This window comes from Acartia tonsa, chromosome 1 (genome assembly GCF_053477335.1).
Source record: "Acartia tonsa isolate MP-2025a chromosome 1, ASM5347733v1, whole genome shotgun sequence".
In the NCBI taxonomy this organism is placed as follows: domain Eukaryota; kingdom Metazoa; phylum Arthropoda; class Copepoda; order Calanoida; family Acartiidae; genus Acartia; species Acartia tonsa.
Window position 1 is genome coordinate 6176694 of NC_137260.1, and position 16933 is coordinate 6193626.

General features: G+C 43.0%; 1 protein-coding gene across 1 annotated transcript in view; it reads left to right on the forward strand.

Moving 5' to 3' along the window:
• Nucleotides 1-16933, forward strand: part of kermit (PDZ domain-containing protein GIPC-like protein kermit) — an 84268-nt gene that overhangs the window by 15210 nt on the left and 52125 nt on the right. The window contains exons 3-4 of the mRNA XM_080146861.1: nucleotides 5717-5812; nucleotides 6294-6369. Coding sequence (XP_080002987.1) covers nucleotides 5717-5812; nucleotides 6294-6369 — 172 coding nt within the window. The remainder of the gene's footprint in view (nucleotides 1-5716; nucleotides 5813-6293; nucleotides 6370-16933) is intronic.

Here is a 16933-nt window from a genome sequence, read left to right on the forward strand (position 1 = left end):
TGCGACAACTGCTTATACGCGTCCTTGTTGATGTCCGAATCTGACGGTGCTAAAAATATGGCATCCAGTCTATCCATTACCTGCTCAAGAGTGAGCGCGTCTTGGTTGTCGGCGACTTCTCGGGCCATCTGGAACGCTTCTCCGTCGAGACTCATGATGTATTGGCCTTTCCTGCCCTCTTGATCCGATGGGTGATGACGGGCAATTCTAAACGCATTGGCCATCTTGGTCTTGTGGCCATCCCAATCTTCTCCGGCACGGTTGCAAAACCGGGGAAAATTTTGCTTGTTAAGCTTCCGGCGCTGGTTCTCCAACCAGGTGTTGCCTAGCGCAATAAGCTGAGCGTTCTCATTCGGCGCTCCTTCTGCTTGTGCCTCTTGAATGGCACGCTGCAAATTCAACTGTTCTAGATCGGCAGCCTGGGCAGCTTGCGCCATCTTTGAAACTTAACGAAATTTCTTCAAAATTTAAAGAAAATTTTACCAAGTTGGTGTTCCAGACGTCAGAATGGTCCCACACTGGTCTCCAAACACAGGGGTCTTCGTCCTTTCTGATCTCAGTTCTCATAAAAAAACTGTCTGGTTGTACACAATCGTCCGAAATTACCGTAGTTCCTCGGGGTAATTTCCACGTAAATCTCCTGTTGAGCACTTCGGTTTATCCAAGCACAGCTGACACCAGTTTGACTGTAACGGATCGGACGTGATAGATAGCTTTTTTAAAAACTAATAAAGCCCGCCTCGAGCGGTGTGGCGGCGCTTCACGTTGAGCTGGTAACGTTGTGGCTGAAGCGATTCAAGAGCGAAGCAACTCGTTCCCTTCGTTTGTACGTCTCCGCTAAGTTAAATAACGAATACTACACGCAAGTACCCACAGGGGATTTTATATGTTTCTGGATAATTAATTGCAGCTAGGAATAGCTGCCCACAAATTGGAGTTGATACTCTACTAACAACTGTTTGTGCGGAACTGATGTATTTTCAATAGACAAGTATAGTTTACACAAATTAATGAATACATATTATATCAATATACATATAGGAAAATTACAGAGAGTATTGAAGTAATGCGGGGGCGTTTCTGATCATGCAGGGATGGCTAGGGATACACGTAGGTCTGCACAGGATATATCAGCAGGCCGGAGTGTATGTTGAGTTTCCCGTTTAGTCACGTTCAGTTGTGCTGGGGAAATCTCCGTGATGCATTGAGGATGCCAAATCCCTGGATAACTGAGAGCCTTTCTCTACAAAAGTACATAAGTTAAATATCGCCTAAAACCTACACGCGTAGATTATAAAAAGGTCAGATATACATATAAATGCGCAGCATTATATGTATATCAATTTCTTGGAAAAATATGGCCTCATATGAGATATCATAAGATTTTAACAGAATATAATAAGTACAAATGTTTCATAATTAAACTCGAAATCCGTCATTTGTGGGCTTAAAAATTCAAATAAAAGTAAAATCAATAGAGAAAAATAAACGCTTTAAAATGGTACTAATTTCATAAAAATCTGTCCACTCGTTTAGGATCACGAAAATGTCATTCTGCTTATTTTACAAGTATCTCAAGTAAGACCCACTACACTATTCATAGTTATATGTGAATTAATTACCTTAAGTACTTGAATTAACGTTATAGAACTTTTAAAAAGTTACTTAAAATGAATATAAAACAAGGATGACAACATCCATAAAAGCGAAGCACTAAAACGGTGGAACATACGGACATTAACACTTGTATAGTGTTAGAACTGAATAATCAGAATATAAATGTATAGGACTCAATGCAAAATTGTAAGAAAATTTGTTGAAAAAATGCATGATACAGGATAGTGTTTATGGACATACTTACATTTTTAGGACTTGATTATAAAGTTCGCTTAAAACATCATACTTTATTGTCCGAGGAATCAATATACCAAAAATCAGATCAATCGGATTATTAGATCACAAAAAAATTGTTGTTAAAAAAGTAAAAAAATCAATGGACGTACGGACATTCTGGTAACGGTTATAGAGTTGCTACGCTTTCTAAATCGTACCTAACTACTACAGAAATCACCATTCAAAGTTTGGAATCGATAGGACAATTCTAACCTATTTAAATTAACAAAAAAAAGCTATCTCTCTGTGACGGACGTACGGACGGACCGACCCTAATTATAGAAAAACTTCGCTTTTAAAAAAATATTTTTAATTACAGTAGACAAAAAAACGACAATATAGTCAGACAGATGATGAAACAAAAAAAAACTAAATGCCTCATTAAATTTATATAAAGACAGAGATAGACAGATATTTTATTTATTGTGTAACATAGGAATCTAAAGGGATAAGACAATGGTTGATATATTGATACACATCCCTAATGATGATAAACAAAATTACACCTTCTGTAGATTAAATTCAATGGTTAAAACGTTTGGACACTCAACGTAATGAATCAACAAATCACCGAATAAGAAAACTTTAATATAAATTAAGGGACCAGTGTAATAAGTAGCCCAATGTCCGCTCCCTCCCTTTTTGTGACCTCATTCCAGAACTAATAAGAATAAAAAATGTCTATGCCAATGAAAGCGAAGCTCAAAAATCAGACAGTTTAACAAACGAACATTAACACCTCAGAGTGTCAGTAGTTGAAGCACCAAAAATCAAAATTTCCCATGAATTTTTACAAAAATTAGATGTAAATCTTTAAAAATGTTTGAATTCAAAAGGCATAATAAGATCATATTTACATTTTGGGAATTTAAGGAAGAGATGCTTTGCCTTTGACATTTTACCTAATCATAACTAGAAATTTAAGATAAAAATATAGCATGTAAAAAGTTAGTGAATTTTTTTTTTAATAATTATATAGTTGCTACTCTTTCTAAATTGTATATAGACGTACGGACAGACCTTAATCATAGAAAAGCTTTACTGGAGAACAAGTTGAATCGGGCAGTTGTAGAGATTTTAAACAGCAAACATGAAATTAAACAACTAACTACTTAAAAGACCCCAAATTTTCCCGTAATTGTTATGTAACGAAGCATTCAATTGAATTTGATGTAATTAAAAATTTCTTTCTTTAGATGCGTATCTGCTAAACAAATGTATTTTTTATGGATGTACATATAAGGATCTTTTAGCATAAAGTATTAATAAAAATAGATTAAAATCAGGGAATTTAAAATTAAAAAATTATTAACAGAATAATTTTAAAATTTATTTAACTAAAAAGGCAAGGACATTTAAATTGTCGGGGGGGGGGGGGGGGGGGGGTAATATAGCTGATATAAAAGTGTTTTTTTTATTTAACCAAAAAGGCAAGGATATTTAATTTGTCGAGGGTAATTATTAAACTAGTCCCCAAAGTTTTATAATTATATTTTCTTATTCTTTCGCTTTACAACTTTTGGAACTTTTATTATATTTTGATTGGTTGATTCATTAATTTGAGTGTTCAAACGTTTAAATAGTAATATACAAAAAATGTAATTTTGTTTATTATCATTGGGATGTACATCAGTTTATTGGCCATTGTCTTATCCCTTTAGATCCCTGCTGGCAAAAATATGTATTAGTAGATTTTTTGAAATTCTCCGCTACCATACATCCTTACCAGGGATCTAAAGGGATAAGACAATGGCCGATAAATTCATGTGCTTATTCAATGATGATACACAAAATTACCCCATCTGTAGCGTAACATAGTGGTTGAAACGTTTGGACACTTTAATAAACAAACCGATCAAAATTCACTGAAGTCCCTAAAGTTGGTTAGCCAATAAGAAAACGTTATTATAAAACTTTGGGGACTAGTGTAATCAACAGTCCATTAGCCCCTCTTTCTCTGCATCCTTACTGTTCTTGTTTAAAGTTCAATAGCGTTAACACAAAGGTTCAATCAACTTTTTATTTTAAAGTTTAGTTAATTAATCTTAAGTTTTCAAAATTAGGTCTTTTTTAATAGCGAAGCTACTCTGTAATACATTTGTCTGTCCGTCAGTCTGTAACAGCTGCTATTTAAGACTAGTTTTTTTTGTAAGTGTACCCTTAATCAAACACCGCTTTCACGAGAGAGGGAGAGGCCATTGGACTGTAAATTATACTGATACCCAAAGTTTTCGTTGGCTTTTAAACTTTGGATAATTTTCTTTGAAAATGATCGATTGGTTGAAACTAGTAAAGTTTTTTCCCAATAAGAAGGGGTTATTTGGTTTATCACCATATGATTCCTATATATTAGCATAAATAAAAAATCTTAATAAAACATGCACATTAAATAATTTGAATACCTAGTCTTTACCACATAAAAAATCTTGATTTTCCAGTTAAGCTAATTATCACCTTAATGAAAGGAAAATATGAAAATATTAATAAGAGAATCATGGCTCGGCAGCCGCGCGTCAGTCGCCTGTAAGCCTCAGGGAAATTAACCTTTTACAATTTAAAAATCAGCTGGAAATCTAAATCTGACCAAAATATGGGAATTCCTCTTTTGAATTTTTTTAGTATCAGCTTATAGTGTCTAGAAAATAAATGACGCATACAATACTAATGACCAATGATAGGCAAGTATACATTTTACCATTGGAATATTACAATGTATACTGGCCTATCAAATGACCAATGACAGGCCAGTATAAATTTTACTATTGGTAAAATACAATATATACTGGCCTATCATTGGTCATTTGTATTGTATGACGTCAATTTTTTCTAGGCACCATAAGCTGGTTAATTTTTTTGCAAAGCATCCAAATGGGTTAAAATTTGAGGCTTAGTCGCAGCTGTCGCGCGGCTGCCGAGACCTTATTAAATAATTCACAGTACAAATAGTGTTATCTTTTTTATCTAATTAAAAACTCAAATAAGACAATAGATGCTTTGTTTAGTGTGGTATTTAAGGAAAAAACTTTTTATGTAAGATTTTTTTGTACTATCTATAATACAAAGTAGAACGATGTCTGTCTGTCCGTCTGTCCGTCTGTCTGTCTGTCTGTCTGTCCCTTAAGATCTCGGTAACCACTGAACCGATCGGATTCTACTATTCAGGGTATATACCTATTGGTCCTGTGCTGGTTTTAAGCTATTTTCTTGAGGGGTGGGACAACCCCAACCCCCCCAAAAACAAAAAATCCCCCCCCATTTTTTTTTTTTTTTTTTTTTTTTGCTTAAGATTTCCTTGGTCCTTTAACGAATTTCGCCTTAATTTTTTTTATCACCCCTTGGGGCAATGCCCCTAGAGGCTAGGGGCGAAGCCGCTAGTACAATATATTTCATTATAAAATGTATAAAGAATATTTTTTATGTTTAACAATCCATCTTGTTACTTATCTATCCATATATCTTTCAATCCATCTACCTATCTATTACCCATCCATCTATCTATTTATCTATCCATCCATCTATCTATCCATCCATCCATCTATCCATCCATCTATCTATCCATCCATCTATCTATCCATCCATCTATCTATTCATCAATCTATCTCTCCATCCATCTATTTATCCATCAATCTATCTATCCAGCCATCTAATGCTAATTTATCTATTATAGTGAGAGAGCTGTATCAAATGGTCATAGCCCCCCCAACCATCTATCTATCCATCCATCTAATCCATCTATCTATTGTAGTGAGAGAGCTGTATCAAATGGTCATAGCTCCCTCAACCATCTATCTATCCATCCATCTAATCCATCTATCTATTGTAGTGAGAGAGCTGTATCAAATGGTCATAGCTCGCCTAACCAACAGTCTCCACAACAACAACAGTATCAGGACAATCAAAAGGATAAAGAGGATTCCAGGTACAATACGGACGTATAAAGTGTGTTTGAAAAGTAGCTGCGTTCATAAAATTTTTTGTCTTTTAAATATCTATTATTTTCATTGGGTATCATTTGTTAAAATACTAATTAATGGCATACTGTGCAGTTACTCAAAGATTCAAACATTTGCTAAAAATTTGTAATCAGGGGGATGAGGGGTCAGGGCTTTAAATTATATTGGTACCCAAAGTTTTATTACCAAGTCATCTTGTTTGTTGGCGCTAAAAATTGGGGTTGGTTTAAAATTAACAGTGTCCAAATTTTACAACCCATAAGTTTAATCTAAAGAAGGATGAATTTTGTTTATCATCATTGGGGATGTATGACAGTTCCCCGTAAATTTTTTATCCTTAAAATCTCTGGTATTCCATTGTATTGACAATTCATTAGACATACAGACAGACAATTAAATGTTTAGAAAGTTGTTGCTACGCTTATAAAACAAGTTCTTATTTTTCAGACCCAAATTGGTTTTCCACTGTCAATTGGCACAAGGCTCCCCGACGGGGATCATTTCAGGATTCACAAATGTAAAGGTAAAAGTTAATTTTAATCTTCTCTGAATTTTAAACTATTTGGTGCTTTCCTTCAAAAAGCCTATCGATCACATCAACCACCACCTATAACCTAACCTTACCTATATCAAACACACGCAAAACTACCCCCTACCCTTCCCTAATTTTTATTTTTTTTCAAAATAAGGGTGGGGGATTTTCTACTTGATTAGGAACCATTTTAAAAAAAAAACAAACTATTTTTGTACCATGTTTGTGTTATGTAGGTTAAATAGGTTTTTTATTCGAACAAGCTGAATGTTTATTTTTTCCTTCCATTGGTCTATTCCTATCTTTAAATGAATTTAAGTAAAAATATTTTGAAATAGTAACATTTTACATTTTAGAATGTATTATATTTCAACTTTTCAAGAGTTGTTATGTTTAAATATGTATATAGAGAAGGAAAAATTTTCCGGAAAAATATTATTTAAACATTTATTTAGAAGTATAGAACAAATAATGATAGTTATTCAGTATGGCTTCGAATCCGATTGATTTCCGTTATATCAAAACCGGTTCTCAGCAATACTGAAAAATCATAGTTCATATATTGTATTATAGAGAATTTTCTACAAAAAGCCCTTTAAAGCTTCACTGACAATAAACTTAATCGTCCCAGTTTTGATTTATTTGTCCTTGTCCCCCATTTTAATTACTTGAATAAATTAAAGTAACTGAAGGTGGCTTCCCTCAAAATGCATATCAAGCACTGCCCCCCCCCCCCCTATTTTTTAGATAAGTTTAAATAAAGGGTGAAGTTCTGTTTCTATGTGTAACCCCTGCAGGTTGCGCTTTACCGACGGTGCCATAACCTGGAATATATATAATGAATAAAGAAACAAATGAAAAACTATCCCCCCAGCCATTAGAGTAAAACACTAGAGGGAGAAAGGGTTAAATAACTGTATCTACCCATCGCAACCGCCTCGAGTAACCGTTCTATTGGGTCATTGAAAATCAACCCATGGTGTTGATTATATTAATACAGTCAAATAGCAGAAAATAATTTAGAAGCAAAAGAAAGAGGTCATTGAAAATGGAAGGGAGGTAGTTGTCTATTTATACATCTATATTTTAGATCTGTTGCCCAGCCCCCCTTCACTTATTTACAAATAATTTCAAAATAATGGGAAGGGGCTGTTCTGTGCCCAACTAGGCATTTTGAGGAAACAACCACTAAATTTGCCTTAAAATATTAGATTAATTAGGCTGAGAAATGATATGAATAGGGACTTGCATCATTTAAAACTAAATTTTTAATCTAGGGAGATAAGAAATTTCTAGGTTTATTCTGTATTTTGATTTTCTTTATTATGTACTAGTGGTTGTGTGGTATCCGCCTCGGTTAAATGGCAGATACCCAAGTTCAAATGATTACGGCAGTGCAAACAGACGTGGACACGTATAATTATAGAGAAGCTGGGCTTCTCTAGCCATCACTAAATAACAAACAAAGTCTATTCAGATGTTACTTTATTCAGGGTCCAAAGGTTACTAACTTATAATACAACAAATAATAAATACACAGATTGTAATAAATAATAATAAAACAAAATCAATATAAATACATATACAATAATCAGATTGGGCAATAATGATCCCCCATCCCTGGAAAGGGTGGGGGAACCAAACAATGCAGCTTAACCATAATAAGGCTGTCAAAATCTATCATTAATTTCAAAGCATAGGGAGGGGTCAGGCTGACCCCTTCCCCGGTACTCGGGGGAGGGCCCTCGGCCCTTCTCCGAACCAAGGTCAGGGTTGCCACAGAACATGGCTCAGGGTTGCCAAATATCACAACTCTCCCCTCGGAAGGCTGGGAGGGGGTTTCCCCACCAGACTTCCGACAGTGGTTGAGGCCTTCGGCCCGCTCATTATGGGACTGTTATTTACAAGGGTTAACAATTCAATGGAATCCTAGTGGTGCTTTTCAGAGTTGATGGGCCCCCAACGTGGGGTAGAAGGTAGAGGCTGGCTTTTGTTGGGCACGTAGCTCGGCGCCAGCGGGTGTCAGGCCGGCATGGGGCGCAGCCGCTGCTGGGCCGGTCAGCAACGGGGCATTCTGGTTGGCGGTGGCAGCGGCTGGAGCACTGGCTACCAGGTTGACTGTCTGGGCGACAGCCTGGCCTCCCGAGGGGCCGCGGGGCTTTCCAGAGTGCGGCCCAGGCTTGCCTAGGCGGTCATTCCCACTATCGGCTGATTTCATGGACACCATTTCCTCGGCTGCTTCCCGGCCAATAGGAATGGCATCCCAGTCCACTGAAAAGTCCCGGGACTTGGCATGGCTGATCCTGGCCCTGGCCAAGGCCTTACGATACAAGGTTGGGTGATACAGAAATACTTGCGACATCGCGTTCAGGGCAACACGTACACCTCCTTGTGCAGCTGCCAGGGAGATGATGGTTAAGTCTCCCAGTAGCTTGAGAATCAACAGCAACAGACACAGTATGGCTGCGCCATCTCCCCACTCGTGAATAGCTTGTCTGAACCCAGCCCAGACATCCAGGGTTTTCTCCCCTTCCTCCGCCAGTCAGTCAATATTATAGGACACGATTCCATGGTCTCCGGTGGCTGAACAGCTGCCTTGCTGGATGCATGAGCCATACGACAGGCCGGTCAGCATGGCGGCCTTATACGCCGGGAACGATAGTAGCTGCTGCCAGTCATTCAGCTCGGCCTGGGAATACAACCCTCCCAAGCTAAAGTCATCCAAGGGCTCAGTCAGCAGTTGCTTGGGTGTATCCAGCGGGGGCGGCCTCTTCTTAGGTGCTGGAGTTAGCTCTATCCACCCTTCCTCGGCGTGTACAGTTAGGGGGTAGGTGGAGGAGCAGGGAATCTTGGTGGCGTGACCGCTATACACCTTTGTCACGGCATCTACAAATCCTGTGGGCTCCACCGGCACCTTGTCCCAACATTCATTGCCCTCCCTTACCACGTATTTATTACGCTGGCAGGTAAGCTGGAGCAATACATCTCCCCTCAAAATAGAGAACGTGCTCCCCTGGACACGCACCGGATGGGCCGGGTCTAGCTGCTGGAGCTTCCAGCAATTGGCCGCTACCTCTTCTGCTGCTGCGCTTCGCATCCGAGTTTCCAGGGTAAATCCGATGTAGCCCGCGTGTATCTGGGCCTGGAGGGGGACATCCACGTCCCTAGCCGATACTCTGGGCAACGCTGCCGCGGCCGGGTCGGCTGCCACGAACAATGCTGGGTGGTTGGTGGCATGGGCTTCAAAGTCGCAGTTCACTATCAAGGTGGGGGTAGTCATGTTGATAAAGAACTGTGCCTGATGGTCAACCAGGAATGCATCCATCACCAGGCTGGGCTGGAGGCTGCGGATCAGTCTCAAGGGGCAATCTCTCCACAGGTGGTCCCACACGTACGTGGCCTCTCCAGTGACGCAGGACAGCTCGGACTGGGGACACGCTAGGGTCAGGTGGTCGGACTGGGACTCCACCCGTCCGTTCTCAACTACGTAGGTCTCCTCCTTGACCAGCAGCCGTCGCTCCTGGAGCACTAACTCATTGCGGTACAGCTGGCCTTCAAAATGGACGTCCTCCCCTTCACAACCCACCCCCTCGGGGCTGTTGACCAATGCTCCTACCATATCAAGGGTGAAGAACAGGGGGTGGTTCAGCTGGAATGTCAATGGCTTGGTCTTGCCTGGCAGGGCGTAGACTCGGCTCCGGGCCAGGTCCCGGCAAGTCTCTGGGTCAATCTTGGTTGGCCGCATGAGGGTGGGGACCGACGTCACCTTCAGATGGCCCCAGACTCCACACCTAAATGTCCACTGGGACACTGTGAGTTGACAGCTATATCCCGTGGTCTCCCGGATCTTAACTTGCTGCAGGATATGTACCTCATGGCCCAGAGGCACCTCCTGATGTAGCGGCTCCTTGCTACACATCTGCTCTTTGTTGAAGGCGGTGACATGGGTGGGGTTGGCACAGTCCCACCCTACTAAGACATAGCTGGTCGTAGGCCACACAGCTGCTAGCAATAGGCCCCACAGAACCATCCACCAATGGGAGAACCTGCCAGACAGCCACCATCCTCGCGCGCGCATCTGGGGATTCTCGGCTCTGGCCACAACGGCTTCCTGGGACGGGATACTGATGGTCTGCTCCTGGCTAGATACAAATTTCCATTGAGTGTTATCTTTAGACGCCCGGGGCTTCCCGATACCCTCCCCAATGACGGACTGACAGGCGACTGGCGCCTGGCTGGGCGTCGGCTCCACTAGCCTCAAGGTGGCCCTTCCCTCATCCATGGCATGCCCAGTGGCATGGGGCTGTAGTGCGTGTGGCACAGGCTCGCCCTGTATTACATCCCTCCCCTGCCCTAGGAACTCAGGTGCATGTGGCACAGGCAAGTCCTGATACCCCCAAACCTCAATCTCCCCAGCCTCTGGTGCGGGGGGCACAGGCACAGCTGGAGGGTTACAATATTTTGGGTACAATGTATTGGTCAATTTTAACTTATCCTGGCTCAGTTGAGGGTGGTAGACAGCTGGACACAGTTGAGGATGAGGGACTCTCCCTGCTGGCTGGGGGCTCTGGCTGACTGGGGGTGACGGATGTCACCCCTCCCTCTGGGGCTGCAGGCTCGTTCCGGGGTCCAGGTCTCTCGGTGGCGGCGACGGTTGTCGCCCCAGGCACCGGCGTGGGGGCGCTGGATAGCACCCCCCAGTCTTCACAGGTGGCGGCGGCGGTTGCCGCCCCAGACATCAGCTTGGGGGTGCGGGGCCGCACCTCTCGTCCTTCCCAGGTGGCGACGCCGGTTGGCGTCCCATACATCGACTCAGACTCGCTGGCTAGCGCCTCTTGCCTCCCCCGCTCGGCGGCCGCCAGGGCCTCCCCGTACACCGTTCCGGTGGCGCTGGGTAGGGCCCCTCTGCTCTTGCTGGGGGTGACAGGGGTTACCTCCTCCTTCGGGGGACTCGGTCTGGCGGGCACCATCATGTTGAGGCCGAATGGCAGAGGCCGCAGGACTTCTGGCTCCGCAATGTTGGTTGGCTGCACGAACTCCGGTCCCATGTGGTTGAGGCTGAAGCCCAGGCCAACCTGGTTGGGTTCAGCCGCTCCTCCCAGCACGTTGATCCTGGCTGGGATGGTCCCAAACTGCGGCATTCCTTCTGAGTGGCCCACAGCGCTGGGGGCGGCTGCTTGCTGGAGTGTTGCTGGGGGCGCGCTCCCTTCCATGTTGGCTACCTGGCTGGGCTTCCCTGAGTGAGCGCCCTTGCCGGCTACGCGTCTCCTCCCGGCTACCTGGTCCCAGTCAGCCTTGCACTCGGCTGCCGTATGGCCTGAGTAATGGCAACGTTCACATCTGGCAGAACGGTCACGGCGGGGCTGGGTGCGTCGCTCTTCTAGGCTGACCTCCATAGGCGTAGGACAGTCTCTGACTCGGTGGCCTTTCCCATGGCAGCGGTAGCAGCGGCCTGGAATCTTGGAGGCGTCGTCTGGTGCAACCTTCCCCATCTGGTGGAGACCCGGAGCCAAGGCGCCAATCTCCATTGGCTCCGAATCATCATACTGGGGCAACTGGATGCTGGCCGATCCCGTGAGCCCGTCGGTGGCGTCCACTAGGCACACACCATCCTTCAACTGCTTGGTGATCATGGTCACGGTGAACATGGCTCGCCTCGTGTACTCAGGTACTGAGGCGATCTCATGTCCCATCATCTCACGTTTCACGTTGGCGTTGCGGATGCCGCGGTTAAGCTCATCAATGAGCAACTCCAGATATTCGTGGCCGTAGGCCTCCCTGTACAGGGCGCACTTTGTGGAGATATAGGCCTGGATGGGCTCCGTCGAGTGTTGCCTGTAGTCCCTGAAGGCTTGCTTCAGGGTCTGGGACTCATAGGCTGGACGAAACAACATTTCACACTCGGCCTTGACTTGTTCGTAGGTCAAGGCTTGGCCTGCCTCCCCAAACAGGTGGGAGGCCATCTCCGCCGCTTGCCCCGCCAGGGATAGTAAAAGGGCGTTGCGGCGGTTCAGCGTGTCATGGGCGGGTACGCGGTAAGCCGCCCATGACATTTCCAGCCTCCGGATGTGGGAGTTCCAGGACTGCTTGGGCGGTCCTCGGTACTCCGGCAGGTTACTCAACATCAGCTTGCGGTACTCGGCTGGAGCCGGCTGGGGATCGTCCTGGAGCCATCCTTGGAGCTGGTCGCCTCCTTGCGCTTGTTGTTGCTCCATCGGGTCAAAGGTTCAGCGACGGGGCACTGATTCTAAGTCAATACTATAGGCTGTTTACACTTATGGTTACTATTCTAGCAACCGCTACGGTTTATCACTTGGTTGGTAGTTTGAACTACAAATATATAAAGTAGGTGTACACTAGGGTACTTTTCACTAGCTTCTCAGCTTTAGGGTAGGCTGGTAGGTGTAGAGAGTTGTTGAGGGTCTGAACTGCTGTCAGGAACTGATTTAGTTTTCCTTATCACACTGTAGATAGGGGGGGGAGGAGCTTTGCAAGTTTTTTCTAAAAATATATCTGTTGTATGCTATAGAGTAGCTCCCCTCCTGTGTGCGTGTGTGTGCGTGAAATCCCCTTCCTTGCAACGCTCCTACGTGCCGTCAGAGTGCGCACACAGGTAAAACGCGCATCTATCCCTCAATCTGCTCTCTCATTGGTCCGCTTTATTTCCTTTGTCCGTCAAATTTTCGTTGCGTTCCGAGCTCCGCTGCGCAACCCGTGAAATGCGCTCCGTTCTCCCGGTCACTGTCTCCGCACGGTAGACGGACTTATCCGAGTGTGGGGAGAAGGGGGAACGGGGGGACAGGGTAAAGCCGCCCTTCCCCAGGTGGGGAGGGGGGTGCCGCAGGCTTGACGTGACTGGGTTGTAGGGTAGTTGGCTTCTCCCTTAATCCTTGGCTTATCAGATGTCACCTCGATTGTATTTCCTTTGTCCGTCAAATTTTCGTTGCGTTCCGAGCTCCGCTGCGCAACCCGTGAAATGCGCTCCGTTCTCCCGGTCACTGTCTCCGCACGGTAGACGGACTTATCCGAGTGTGGGGAGAAGGGGGAACGGGGGGACGGGGTAAAGCCGCCCTTCCCCAGGTGGGGAGGGGGGTGCCGCAGGCTTGAGGTGACTGGGTTGTAGGGTAGTTGGCTTCTCCCTTAATCCTTGGCTTATCAGATGTCACCTTGATTGTATTTGCTTCAATTTAGGGGTGGCCCCTCCCCTTCCGTTGGGATAAGGGGTGTATTTGCCGTGCTGCAGGTTTGGGGGTCCGATTGTTTACCAATGCATTGTTAGCTTGCATCTAGGTTCTATTTTTGGCTTATCACAAGTTCTATTTTTGGCTTATCACAATCCACGGCAATTATTTACCAAGCCCTGCCCATAAATCTATTGTTTAGCTTTCACACCAGGGTGGTAATCCATAAAATCTGATATAATATCTGTTTTTCTCAATGGGTGGCTGTGCTGTAGCCTCTCAGGATACTTGGGAATCTGATATAATATCTGTTTTTCTCAATGGGTGGCTGCGCTGTAGCCTCTCAGGATACTTGGAGTTAACGTAGTTTTTTCTTCTGTTTGGTACACTACACTTGTATTTTCGCTTACAGCTCGCAGCTATTTTGCTTGTTTCAGCCAGTTGGCGGCAGGGAATGTCCCGTCCTGCAGCGCCGTGGGTCCGAATCCGGGTGGTGGCGGCAGGGAATGTCCCGTCCTGCAGCGCCGTGGGTTCGGATCCCGCTATCTTTTGCAGTAAATGGTGGCCTGTTTTCAGCCGTCTGCAATTATTTGGCCTGTTTCAGCCCGTCTGCAGGCCTGTTTCAGCCTTTGAGCGCCCAATCCTCCGTTAGATTTTGTCGCTCTCCGCGGTTCTCTGTCGAGTTTTGCCGCTCTCCGCGGTCTTTCGTCCGATTTCGCTGCTCTCCGCAGCTCTGGTTCCGCCACTCTCCGTGGTCTTTCGCTAGGTTTCGCTTCCACAACTGCCGGATACAGAGTTAGACCTTGCTATCCAGGGTGGGTAATTCAGGTTGCTTGTGTCAGTTTTTTGCCAGTTTCACTGCTGGGAGTACCTTAACCTCAGCTGCGCGTCTGCTCTACACTTGTGTTTTGCCGTAATCTCACACAGCTGTCACCAATTTGTGGTATCCGCCTCGGTTAAATGGCAGATACCCAAGTTCAAATGATTACGGCAGTGCGAACAGACGTGGACACGTATAATTATAGAGAAGCTGGGCTTCTCTAGCTATCACTAAATAACAAACAAAGTCTATTCAGATGTTACTTTATTCAGGGTCCAAAGGTTACTAACTTATAATACAACAAATAATAAATACACAGATTGGAATAAATAATACTAAAACAAAATCAATATAAATACATATACAATAATCAGATTGGGCAATAATGATCCCCCATCCCTGGAAAGGGTGGGGGAACCAAACAATGCAGCTTAACCATAATAAGGCTGTCAAAATCTATCATTAATTTCAAAGCATAGGGAGGGGTCAGGCTGACCCCTTCCCCGGTACTCGGGGGAGGGCCCTCGGCCCTTCTCCGAACCAAGGTCAGGGTTGCCACAGAACATGGCTCAGGGTTGCCGAATACCACAGTTGCAATCCTAGATTTTAGGGGCCCTTATTTTAAGGGGGAGTAGGATATGATTAGCCTAAACCCATATCAAAACTTATAATGAATTAAAATAATTGAGCTGGATCTTTAAATCATTTTTTTGGTGAGCCAGATCGGGGTGAGCCAACTTTCCACCAATGAGAGCACAGCATTTTATGAAATGCCGCGCTGTGATTGGCTGAAATTCGACTCACCCCGATCTGGCTCACTACTAGAATGATTTAAAGATCCAGCTCTGGTGCCTATGTGAAGCTTTCCTATAATGTCAATCTTAATCGGTTCAGTGGTTAGCGAGATCATAACTGACAAACAAATATCCCTTATCCGTATATAGGGAACAGGATTGTTAATCTGGTTGTATGTCGCTAAACCGATATGGTTCTCTTTTACAATTTAGCTTTCCATAGGTCCCGAGAAAATTAATAACTATTTTAGGAAAGATACCGCCACATATCCACCACCGCCCCCCCCCCAAAAAAATCTATGTTTTGAAAATGTATGTTTTTTTACAATATTAATCTATGTCTGATCTTTTGAGCCACTATAGCTTTTTCATGGGTAATTAAGCCGCTGAAATTATATTAAAAGTAGTCGCTTCGTCCATAGCCTTGAAGAAAGTTCTCCTTTAGAGAGTATGTTGGTTTAGACCCCGTATCTTATGAATTTAGTATTACTATTTAAGATACGAGACAGTATCATTTAATTGTAAAATAGCCTAAAACCATTCAGGCCAAGAATATCTTATAATATAAGTAGTAATGCTTTATTGTCTGATGCTAAAGATCTCGGAATTTCGTGGCCCGAATGGGTTGTACATTTTACAGAATCTTTATAAATGTCTTATTATGGTTTAAGGCTATGGGCGAAGCAACTAGTTTTTGAACAGTACTACTTTATTTGAGCAGCAGTATAATTTTGTAAATACAACGTCTGACATACAACCTACTACTGAATAGATTAATGGCTAATTAAGTCTCTAGCTTAATTTTGCATTAATATGAAGCCTTGAAATTTGAGCAAAATAAACCTATTATAATTCCAGTATGTACTTATAAAACAGCAAAGAAACAGAAAAATGTAATTATATCTCAAAGAACCTTCTTTAATCGTAGACAAATTACCTATGCAATTTTTTTTCAATTTTGATGAGACTTTCTTTTGTTTTTGTTTTTCAAAAAAATAGTAGCAGAATCTCTCGAAAAATTTAGTTTATTTTTATATATAGATAACCTCAGTTATTTTTATTTATACGTGTTTTTTTTTGGATTTTCAATGTTTAAAGGGAAAAAAGAAGTTCTGTTTGTGAGGCTACTAGTTTGGTTGTTCTGTATTAACATATTTGCCATACTATAATTGGGATTAAGAATAAGTATTCAATAAAAAATGTAAGATCTTTCGGAATATTTTTTTATCTTTTTACAAATAAAAACTTATATTTCCAATAATAAACCAGTTGAGTGTGTAAACATTTAAACCACTAAGTGTAATCTACAGAAGGGGTAATTTTATGTATTATTATTGGGGATGTACATAAATTTATCGGCCATTGTCTTATCCCTTTAGATCCCTTTGAATGTTATAATCCTTGTTCAGAATACTTGTCTTTTTCCAAACTTTAATAAGTTTTGTCTGGAGCGACTTTTGTCATTTAAAAGCATGATTTAAATACTACTTTCCCCTCATATGTATTTCATTTTATGACACAGTTTAATTTTATGATTAAAAAGAGTTTAGTCCTTTTACGAATACATATAAACGGACCAACGACACCACCCCCCCCCCCCCCCCTCCATCCTTTAATTTACTTTCAAATTCAAGTGAATATTTTTACCCCCTTACTTAACCCTTAAGGGCCATATACCCCCTTACTTACCCCTTAGGAGCCCTATCACTCCCTTAGGAGCTCTATCACTCTATCAAAAAAAATATTAAAAGCAGCAGACG